The 12,004-nt window shown below is 30.5% G+C and overlaps 1 protein-coding gene across 2 annotated transcripts in view; it reads right to left on the bottom strand.

The window, feature by feature from the left end:
- Positions 1-12,004, bottom strand: part of VPS13A (vacuolar protein sorting 13 homolog A) — a 246,253-nt gene that overhangs the window by 67,341 nt on the left and 166,908 nt on the right. For both annotated transcript variants that reach the window (XM_074280102.1, XM_074280103.1), the window contains exons 43-50: positions 11,025-11,183; positions 10,342-10,597; positions 7,094-7,254; positions 5,623-5,726; positions 3,385-3,667; positions 1,664-2,059; positions 1,150-1,254; positions 885-1,031 (exon numbers count right to left, since the gene is read on the bottom strand). In XM_074280102.1, the coding sequence (XP_074136203.1) occupies positions 885-1,031; positions 1,150-1,254; positions 1,664-2,059; positions 3,385-3,667; positions 5,623-5,726; positions 7,094-7,254; positions 10,342-10,597; positions 11,025-11,183 (1,611 nt within the window). The remainder of the gene's footprint in view (positions 1-884; positions 1,032-1,149; positions 1,255-1,663; positions 2,060-3,384; positions 3,668-5,622; positions 5,727-7,093; positions 7,255-10,341; positions 10,598-11,024; positions 11,184-12,004) is intronic.

Raw genomic sequence — 12,004 nt, 5'->3', positions numbered from 1 at the left:
CTCCAACTAGAAAGCCAAACATATTCTTTTTTAAAAGAATATTTTAGGAGAAGTTATATTAAGACAAGCATTGACATGGTGATCAGAAGAAGTAATGCAAGGAATTCTTAAGATCTCTCTCTCAAGAACCCTAGAACTGATTTCATGTCATGGGAGACAGTAGCAAAGAACTACCTAGCATGGCATGCCCTCAACAAAAAAGGTGCAAAACTTAACTGAAGTAACTCAAAAGAAATGGGAGATGTTTACAGGACACATTTGTGCCTAATCAGTGGTAGAACATTCTGAGCTCATATTGGTCTCATCAGTTAGACACATTATAACTTGACTGAAATTATCAATGATAAAAATGCAAAACCATTAATTCACACTCATTTTGATTATCTGTGGTTCAGAACAGCATATGCAGATATAATGATAACCTTTATTGTAACACTAAATCTTATGTTTCATCTTTGCTGTTGTTACTTAGTTGTTTTAAGTCATACCCAATTCTTCAAGACCCCGTGTGGAATTTTCTTGGGAAAGAAACTGGAAAAATTTACCATTTTCTTTTCCAGTTCATTTCACAAATGAGGAAATCAAGGCAATGAGAGTTAAGTGACTTGCCCAGGAATAGACAGCTAGTCAGCATCTGAGGCTGGATTTGAACTCGTGTCTCCCTGACTCCAGGTCTGACACTCTATCCATTACACTATCTACCTGCCCAATATATATCATCTACCCTTTGCTTCAAATTTAATAGAGTACTAATAAAGAATACTAGCATACAATAGTTTACAGATAATAGTTTATAGAAAGCAAAATTTCTAACTTTGTTGTTAACTGGTACCTATTTAACACAACAGAATAAAAAGAGCTAAATTTAAAATATGTTCCCCTACCTGTTCCAAATCAAGAGAGATCCATTTTCCATTATCTTCTTCTGATATTTTTACATGATACCTACTTTTGTTACTTATTATATAAAAAGGAGTGAATGTCACAATTCTTGTAAGGTTAAAACTACTCAAGTCTATCGTCACACCAACCTTTTAAAAAGAGAAAAATTAGATATATATTATTATTTTTACATTTATACAATCTCTGAATAATAAACAAGAACTTAAATATTAATAAAATAATTGCATAATCATATAATTAACTCACTTGATACTCCATTGTCATGCCTTTACATTTAATGGCTCCATGACTACCTACAGTATCAATTGAAAATTGGTCTGATAATTCACTGTCCGTCACCATAAGCTGAACCTAAGGAAGAATACAAATACAAATACACTGTGACAGTCAGGAGATTTAAAATGTCTTTATAATACTTCCATTTGTAGAACTTGTGAAAAAAATCAAATATTATATCATCAATTCCTCCATTTTCAAATGAACTTAATTTAATAAATTTTAAAATTCTGAAATAATAACTATTTTTAAAAACTTTAAAAACTGAAGTTTCTTAATAAAAATAAAAATGTGTGTAACAAAAGCAGTAGCAACAATTCATATTTATAGCACTTTAATATTTGCAAAAATTTTTTCTATATTCATTTGATATAACAGATTTATGAGGGAGATTATTTTGCAAGCAAGGATACTAATTCAAAATTCTCAAGGATAGCAAAGGAGAAATAGTAAAATAAGTATAAAATTGTATAAAATCATATACCTTATTATTATTAAAAAAGTGTTTAGGCTGGAAAGAAAAGAGTACTGGCTTTTTGTAATTGGGAGGATGCTTTCGATGAATCCCATCTGCTTTATACTGTAGCAACCGACCAGTTTTATTCACCATCCAATAAGGGCTATGAAATGCTATAATTGCCTGGCCAGTAGTGTAAGTCAAGTGAATAGCAATAACTAATTCTGTCTTCTCTATCTCTGTGACACAAACAAAATTAATAAAACCAATGTCATGTTGATTAGATCTTATTTGGTATTCAGTTTTCCAATCATGGTCAAGATAGTCAATTAACTTTAAATGCAGTCTAGTGACATCCAATTCTGCAGTGTAAATCTGGATCGAACAACCCTCCTTTAGAGTAAATACTCTAAGTTCATCTCCCTGCAATAAAAAAAAAAAAGTGTTACTTCTGAATAACATGAAAAAGTCTATTACTTTCCCCATATTCAATAATAATTAAAGTTGTGCATAATAGAAAACATTTTTATTATTAAATTATTATAATAGAATAATACATGAAAACCCTTATCAGAAAATGCATCTTGATAAATCTATCTTGATTAGAAAATTTATGAAAAAGTTAATTAATATATGTGTCTATAATAAGAAAGATCTACAATTACAAAGGGAATATATTTCAATTCAGAGGGAAAGAAGTAAAGGATAGAGTATTAGAGAAAATCCTGGCTAGAGTCAAGTGTGGAAGCCATGATGACATGAATGAAGTTGATGGCAATTAAAATAGATACCTTCGACTACCAATGCTCCTAACTACTATTCAAATAAAAAATTAGAGAGGAGAAAAAAATTTAAAAGGAAGATGAAGGGAAATAAGATAAATTGGGAAATAGGAATAATAGATTTAGTGTGTATGTGTAGTCACAGATTCAAAATAATAAGAAAACAATGAACAAATTAAGGAAAAAATATGATCTAAAGCACTCAGTATAATAATTAATAATATAGCATACAATCCATTCTTCAGTTGGAAGAAAGTAGCCTGACAAAAAAGAAGTAAATTTTTCTCCAGATATCAACTTCATTAAGTAATGTCATGAGGAATTATCACCTTCATATTGTCCTACATCATATTTTAATAACTATTTTAGAAAAAGGCTTGTTACTTAAGAGTACAAATATTAATGTTATGAGAAATTTTCCTTTCTTTTGAGGATAATGTTTTAAAGCATTTCTTGTATTTTAATTTCTTTCTTGTTTTAGTACTGGGGCCAAAATTTTTTTGGCAGGTACACAAACCTAATTTTGCAACTTCTAATTTTTTTGAATAGTAATTTCATTAGTATAGAAAGATCCTCAGAGGAATTTTCTTTACCAATTGAAAACATTATATTTTTGCAATTTATAGTTTCAGAGAAAGATGAAACCTTAAGAAATTGAGTGAGCTGCCAATGTTATGTTAATATGTGAGACTTGACTCAGGTCTTCCTGACTCTAAGATCAGAACTCTAGTCAATATCCTAAACACTAATCTGTTTCACTGCCACCATTTGAGAACACTTCTATTAGATAGAGACTGACACATCAGTATTTATTTTAAAACATTTTGCAATGCTTTTCCATTGTCCTCAATACTCCTTTGTTCCTTTTTAGCATTGTGATTTAAATCAGAATGGTATAGTTATTTCTAACTTTATCAAACTTCAATTATAAACTGAAGAAATAAAATACTTTTTTTAAAAAAGTACCTCTATATAATAAGCAATTTTGTAAGGAAGAAAATTGCGGAGAAGAACAGGAGGCCATAGATGAATTATGTATGGTAAATCCCATCCATCATCTGAATACGCAGACGTTGATGTCAATTGATCTTTTTCAGGTACAATATTAATGATAAATGTTTTCTTAGCAGAGTGTAAAGCTTGACATCTCTTTTGTAAAAGGAGTCCCTCATATTTTATAATTTCTTCAAAGTTTATTGCATCACATCGTTCATATTTTTCATTTTCTGGTTTCAAAAAAAGAGCTGATCTATAAGGGGAAAAAATCAACTTGCAATAACTGAAATGTCTTTTTAGAAGCAAGTTAATATATATAGCATTACTTTGTTGTATTGTGCTGTTTTTTTTTTTATTTCTAACCATTATCTCATCAGAATTTAGATAATAATTAGATTTCAATATATTAAAACAATCAGAAAGACTACGGAAAAACAATTCCATACTTAATTAAATAATAACTAAATACATAATATAGACTACAATTATTTTGTATGAACCATTTTCTAAAAAAAAATTAGCAAAACAATTCTTTTGTGACCAGACTTTCACTTTTAAATGGTAGTTTTTTAAGATATGTGGTTTTCACGTAAAATTCATGCTGGAATGCAATTTTTCATCAAAAAAAAAGTTTCTACTAAAGAAATTCACCATTAACCTAATTGAAGTTTATGGAGACATACTACTTAGCTCACAAAACTTACTGAAAATAAAAATTAAGTGTTGAAGATATTGAGAACCATAATGCATGTACCACAATGTAAAATTTTTCAAGTTTTTCAGTAGTGAAAGTCCTTAAGCATTGGATGTTATGGCATGAAAAAGCAAAGCATCAAGAAAAACAATTATCAGATTTATAAATTAAGATTGTTTCAATTCTACTGTGAGGGATAATAATTTTTAAGTAAAATGTTATGTCTCTTTTAACAAACATCAGCACATCAAAGTGTTGGGAAAATATTACTTCCTAATGGGAAAAGCAAAATGTACATAGTAATCATTATTGGTTTTAATCAGGTCAGAATATCTTAAATACAATGAATCTTAACATTTCTAAAAAAATAAACACATGAATGTGAATAAGGATCTTCTAATAATTCCATTTAATTATTAAAATTAAGTTAGATCTTAGAAAATAAAACATCTCTTTTCATTCTATACTGTTCTGTTAGCCCATTATAAATTCTGTGGAATACTTTTTATGCTTATAACATTTTTTCCCTTCTCACCTATCCCCAGAATAAAAAGTGGGGCAAGGGAAGGAAGAAATACAGTAAATCTAATCAACGTATCAACCAAGTTTAGCAGTACACACAGTGTTCCATATGATTAGCCTTCCACCTTTATGTAGTTTTCTTATTTATCTTAAATACTGGACTCTTGTGAAAGATATCTAATATAAAGATTTTTCCGTTGAAATCAACAGCTTCCTTTCTTATAATAGTTGTATTAATTTTATTCATAAAAAACTTTTACATTTTATATAATTGCATTGTCTATCTTCTATAATCACTTCTACTTTTTTAACTCTCCCAACCACATTTGGCTATGTATGTAACAGACACACATACACACACACACACACACACACACACACACACACATATTAATACAGCCCAATCATGAACAACAAATATTCCCAGAAATCAGAGGTCATTTTTATTTCTGTAACATTTTATAACTGTATTTACATATCTTGCATGTGCTTTAGAACATTGATTCTTATGTATTTTGTGAATTTTGTAACTATTTTGAATAAGACTTCTCTAATCATGTTAAATGCACCACCATCCTCCCAGTTATAAAGATTCAAAAACAAAATTCAAGATGTCAATTTCTGTATTGCACAGAAATGTTAGAGCTATATATATACCTTTCCCAAAAAACAGGATTCTCAAGAATGCCAAACTAAAAAGAATTATTTCTTGTTATGGCATACTTCCCATGCTCATTTAGAGTCTATGTTCTATTTGGAGGAATTTTTAAATTTCTATATCAATTACATTTTACTAATAAAATCAGTAAATACACCTTTGTAAAAGAGGAGCAGAGTTTGTGCTCCATTTTTAAAACTTCTACTATGAAAACAATAATACAAATAAGCCTATTCTTTCATTCTATAATTTCTTCATGGTCATACACAAGTCTAAGAGAAACTTTAAAAAGTTGAACAGATAATGATAAATGTTTTTTTTTTTTTTTATTTACCGATAAGATGTCAATGGTACATTGAACTCATTTTCTGGTAAAGCAGTTCCCAACAATGTGTCACCTTCATAAATATTCAATGGAATTGAGAAATGATTTCGTATCTACAAAATTAAAATAATTAAAAACAAATACTGATTAGCCATTTTGAAAACTAGGTACAAAAATATTATTACTTTTGCACAAAAAGACAGAAGCAGCTATAAAGTAAGCTAATTTCTCTAAAACTATACTCCAAATTACTAGAAGAGTTTGCACTTTTGCTAATCATACTTATAGGCAATGATAAAACTGTAAAAACACAGGAAATATTTCCATTATTAAGTATAAAATTAGTAAACTAAATGATTACCTGACTTAAAATTACTGACCACTTAATTCTAATAAATTCAGAAGTTCTTAAAGCAAGCAGAATCTTCAAAAAATATTTTTCACAGTTAATATTTCACCAAAGAAGTTTTAAGCCCAACCACCTTGCAGCCCACAAAACTCTCCAGTGCTGGTTGAACCAGATTAAAATATAATTAAAATGCTTAAGAAAATAAAGAAAAACAATAGGGCACAGTGTTAATTTGTGACTTTCTAAGTCACTATGCAACCCACAAGAATCTATTTCAATTTGATGCCACTGCTCCACCTCATATATTACATCTTACTTTATTAACTGTGATATACATGATTATTCTTGACATCCTGACTCTACCTTTTTCATGGCAAATAAAGATATTGCCTCTACTAGGAAAATGAGGTACAAGCCAAGAACTGTAACTTAGAAAATTAGCTGGGACAATATACAGTTTGCTAAGAAACCAATGTACAGTTTTCCAAACAGGAAATAATGATTAGAAAAACAGGAGAAAAGACAGAGGAGAAAAAATATCAATTAATTCCTTGGGGCTGTGTATTAGTTTAAAAAGTGTGCTTTGAAGACTAACCATACCTGCTATATAAACTCAGTTATCTAAAACACAAGCTACTAATGACAGGTGTATGTAGAGGACAAAATGAGATATATGAAAATATTTTTAATTTTGCTTAGGATAATATAATATTGAATCAGTAAAATACTCTGTTAATCACATATCAAACATCCTAATATAAAAACTGACAGCTTAAATAAACATACTCAGTGAAAAAAGTTAATTTGGGAATAAAAAGCTATTATCAATAGGTCAAAAAAGAAGATAAAACGTGTGAATAGCTGGAAGTAGACTTTACTTGTAACTCAAATTCAAGTATTCTAATTTAGCAAACATAAAGCAACTGAGAAGCGTAGTCAGAATTGAGTTATCTTATCATGAATATAAACTATAAATAGCCGTTCCATATAGTAGAATGAAAAAACTTTTTCTAAAGGTAATTACCAGGATATAATGCATTATGTTCATGAAATACAGTTCTGAGAAAACATTTTATGGGAAATACATGAAGGTAAATATAGCATGACTTTTTAAGTCAAATCACAAAATACCTGTACTGGGGATCGGATTGTAATCTTCTTACTTCCTTCAACTGTATCAATTTGACAAACAATAGATCTTTCAACACCAGACTCTCTGTGTCTAACAGTGTATAGACGTCGACCCACTTTTGTTAATGGAATCTTATCAGCAGTAGAATGGTTATCAGGTGCTAAATCCAAAGAAAAATATTACAAAAATGAGAGACCCAGAGAATAGCTAACAAATTTCAATAGGATTATTTATCTCAAGTATATTCATCACTGAAATTTATAGGTTACCATTAAAATAGATTGGAAATAAAATGATATTATATTTGAGAAGAGATATTTCAATAATTAAATATTGTAAAGAGAATCCCACAGCATTAGAATCCCAATTAATGCAATTAACAAAATATTTTATGACTAAGAATATATTTTTTTATGAATATATATGTGAACAAGACCTTAATTTGGAGTATGTCAAACCATCAGATAAGTTAGAAGATATTAGATCTAATTTCTAGGTCTAGTATAGATAGACCTATACTACATACATATATTTGGCCTACGAATATCAGAAAAGGGATTCAAGTAGAAAGCAGTTATAATTTGGATGTATCTTAAGGAGACAAATACCCTTGTTTCTACAACAGAAAGCAGTAAGGCAACATAGGGGAATGACCTAGAAGGGAACATTACTCTTGTTGACCTCCTACTGACCATATCATAGATGAGAAAAATTTAACAATAAACCATTTTATTCCCTCTACTCCATTAGAAATCCATTCCAATAGGTCTTATCTCTGTTCTTCACATACAATATTCGATTTCCAATCTCAGTGACTTTGTATTGACTATTTTTTCCTATCTAGAATTTATTGTCCCTTCAACTCCACCTTACAGAATTTCTCTTCTTCTTCAACATTCTACCTTTTTTTTTCCCTGCCTTTAACATTACTTTAACATTCTACCTTTGGCATTACTTTCTATGGGATGCCTTTTCTGACATCCACAAATGTTAGTACCTCCTTTCCCAAAATATTCTGTATATTACTAATTAGTATTTGATTTTACTCTCTTTATTTTTTTTCTATATATGCTTTTATATGGTCTTGTTGTCTACTCTATTGAAATGGAATTTCTAATAAGTATGGAATGTTTCATTTAATCTATTTGTATTTCCTGTGCTTTAGCATAATGCTTGGTACACAACACAATGCTTAGTATAGTGTGCTCTTAAATGGTTATCTACTGACAGATTATGTTGAGAAGCAATGTGATATAAGGTACGGAAAATAGTCTCAGAATCAGGAAAGTACGGGTTCAAGTCCTATCTCTGGAACATATTGACTATGTGATTTTGAGGAAGTCATTTATCCTCTCAGTACTCATGGAAATCTACTTAATACAAATTGCAGAGAAGAATATTAAGTTGAATCAATAAAGGAAGTTTCCTCCCTTAAAGGTTTCCTATGGTAGTTCCCAGGCCTATCAACAAAACTCATAAAGCCATACACTGCAATCTTATGAAATTTTCCCTTCATAAAAAACTGGGTTAGCTAATATATCAAATGATAGTCAGCAGTCCCCCCCAAAAAAGATCTCAACATAAGACAATGTTGGGTGAGAAAAAATAAGATGAAATTTAAAAGCCCTACCACTGTGGAAATATGTTTTGCTTGATTATACAGGTTTGTATCAACAGTTTTATTTTTCTTGCTTTGTCAATTTTGTGTGGGGACCAAGTGGAAGGCAGGGGGGAGACAAAGAAAGCAGTTTTTTCCATTTTAAAAATTTAATTAAAAAGCTAATAGCTGTTAGTTAATGATGAAATTAATGATCTAGTACCAAAGCAAAACAAAATAAAAATGTAAAACTTTCATTCAAAAAATAAACTTCACAAGTCAAAGATAACAGTATGCCTATAAAGTTATTCATGTGAAAACAGTTGGGGCTTTTTAGTGAACTAAAATATCATATGGGTCAACTGTAGAGATACAGCAGCAAATAAAAAGTTTATGTTATTATGGGCTGCATTAACAATGGGACATTTTACTGATATGCTTTGTCTGGGGTAAGGCCACATCTGGAGTGTCATAGTATCTTCTGGGTACCATGTAATAGGAAAAACAGAGTCAAGAAGATGCCATACAAAAAACTGGGAATATTTAGCTTGGAGAAGACTTAAGAATAGATGATACCACAGGACCAAGAGATCATTATATACTTCAACAACAACATATATGATGATCAATTCTGATGGACGTGGCCCTCTTCAACAATGAGATGAATCAAATCAATTCCAATAGAGCAGTAATGAACTGAACCAGCTACACCTAGCAAAAGAACTCTGGGAGATGACTACGAACCATTACCTAGAATTCCCAATCCCCCTATTTTTATCCACCTGCATTTTTTATTTCCTTCACAGGCTAATTGTACATTATTTCAAAGTCTGGTTCTTTTTATACAGCAAAACATCTGTTTGGACATGTATACATATATTGTATTTAATTTATACTTTAACATATTTAACATGGGGGGGGGGGTCTCAGAAGGAGGGGGGAAAATTGGAACAAAAGGTTTGGCAATTGTCAATGCTGTAAAATAACCCATGCATATATCTGGTAAATAAAAACTATAATTTAAAAAAAAAAAAAAAGTAGATGATACCTGTCTTTAGTATTTTATTTCATTCATTCATTTATTTATTTATTTTGGTCTTTAGTATTTTAAGGTCTACTATATGAAAGAGGAATGTTATACTTGATGTCAAAAGGCTAAGAAGCAGTGGATAGAAGTTGAAGAAGCTGATATAAGGGAAAATTTCCTAAAAATCATATGAACTAAAAATGGAAAGGACTTCCTCAGAATGTAATGAGTCTGTCCTCCCTAGCGATCTTGAAGGAAAAACTGGATGACCCCTTTCTGTGGGTTTTGTAAATGGGATTTCTGTTTAAATAAAGTTTGGATTACATGACTTCTGCTGTTTTTTAAAAACTCCTGAAATTCTGGGAGCAATATTTGGAAATAACAGAGTTAAAACATGGTAAAAAACAAACAAACAAACAAACAAAACAAAAAAACTCTACTGTGGCCATAAAACCCTTCATTGACGTCATTCAATTGCCATTTATTATATTGTTCTGATAAAACTAATTGCCCAAGATTACTGTTCTTGGAAAAAATTAAGTAGATTACACCTGTGTACAAGTTAAAACATATAAGCTGCATATCACTATAATAAAAAAACTTTTTAAAAATATGAAACTTACTGAGCAGAATGAAAAAAAGTTTGCTGCTTAGGCTGGTCATTGCACTAAATTGATCACCATCATTACTTCTGACATAATCCATACTTAAACTCTCTTCATTTTTTAATTCAAATATTTTTGCCACAGGAACATTAAGAACACAAAAGGCATCACTCATTGACACAGATATGGCAATTCCAAGAGAATTGAAAATCACAAATGGTGCTTGATCCTTTGTGAAGACACCTGAAGTTTGAGCAGCAGCTTCTGCAAATGCCTAAGAATAAAATATATTTTAAACCAAATGTATAAAAATAAAACACAGAAGTACTATAAATCATAAATATTTTATTCTTCTTGCTATTATTCAGTAATTTCAGTCATATCCAACTTTTTATGACCTCATTTGGAATTAATTTGCCATTTCCTTCTCCACTTCATTTTATAGATTAGGACACTGGGGCAAATGATTAAATAATTTCCCAGGGTCAGGCATTCAGTAAGTGTCTGCAACCAGATTAGAGCTTAGGAAGATGAATCTAACTTCAGGCCTAGAACTCCCACTATACCAAACAGCTGCCCAAATCAGGGACATAGATGACACAATAGAAATCTCTTCAAATCAAATCACTACTGCTTAGTCAAGATTAGGAACAGGTCAATTAAAAGGAGAATGAAATTCTTTACTCAAATTAATTTCTTACCTTTCCTAAATTATTCAACATTACAAGGCCACATTTAGATAATGTAATGTTCAACTGGTCTTTTGAATAGAAACTGATTACTGTTTTGTATTCTGGAACTTTATAGTTTTCTTCCTCGGTGTCCGATTCAACCAAGGTCTTCTTTGCTTTTTTTTTAACCTAAAATGTTACAAACAAATTTGTTTTAAAGATAAAATTAGAAATAAAAACAATATTATTCCATTAAAAGCATAGATCTAATTTTTTAAAATAATAGTTATAATTCTAATTATGCCATTGTGTATTATGAAATTAAGGACACCAGTGGCACCCCGACCCTACCCAAAAATAAATAAATAAATAAATGAGTAAGTAAATAAATAAATAAATAAATAGGTAAATGAATAAGTGAATAAATGAATGAATGAATGAACAAATAAATAAATGAATGAATGAATGAATAAATAAATAAGCAAAAATCAGCGCTACCTGTAAGCAGTAAGTGAAAATGGATCCAGGAGTCCCAGTAAGAGCTTGATATAAAAACATGCCAGCTTCTAGGAGTAGCTTCTAACAAGAACTACCAAAAGCTTCCTACACAGCCTGAGGTTTCCTAAAAACATCTTAATTTGAATTCCTTCCAAGGTCCATTTTTAAAAGATTAGTGTAATCTCAAAGTGAGAGGTAATGGGAAGTTTGATAGAAACTCCCCCTAGCTTTAAAAGCATCAGTCCCATCCTTCAGGGCAGGGAGAGTCAACAAGCCCACTTACTTTCTTTGGTCCTTAGTAGCTACTCCACTTTTAGGGGAGATGAATTCCTAGTACTCTTCCATTTATCCTTCCCTTCCCCTTCATTGCTTTCCTAAGTGTCTCCGGTTTACATGGCCTTCCCTTAAATGTGACAATGAGAGGGACTTGTTGTTTTGAGAGGAGCCTGTTGTTTTCAGCTCTAATGGGTTCTTCTAATATTTTCAAAAATCTCATAGAGCTATGATAGCTG

The sequence above is a fragment of the Sminthopsis crassicaudata genome, chromosome 1 (genome assembly GCF_048593235.1).
Source record: "Sminthopsis crassicaudata isolate SCR6 chromosome 1, ASM4859323v1, whole genome shotgun sequence".
In the NCBI taxonomy this organism is placed as follows: Eukaryota; Metazoa; Chordata; class Mammalia; order Dasyuromorphia; family Dasyuridae; genus Sminthopsis; species Sminthopsis crassicaudata.
Note: the sequence above shows the minus strand (reverse complement) of the source record. Positions and strands in the feature narration are given on the sequence as shown.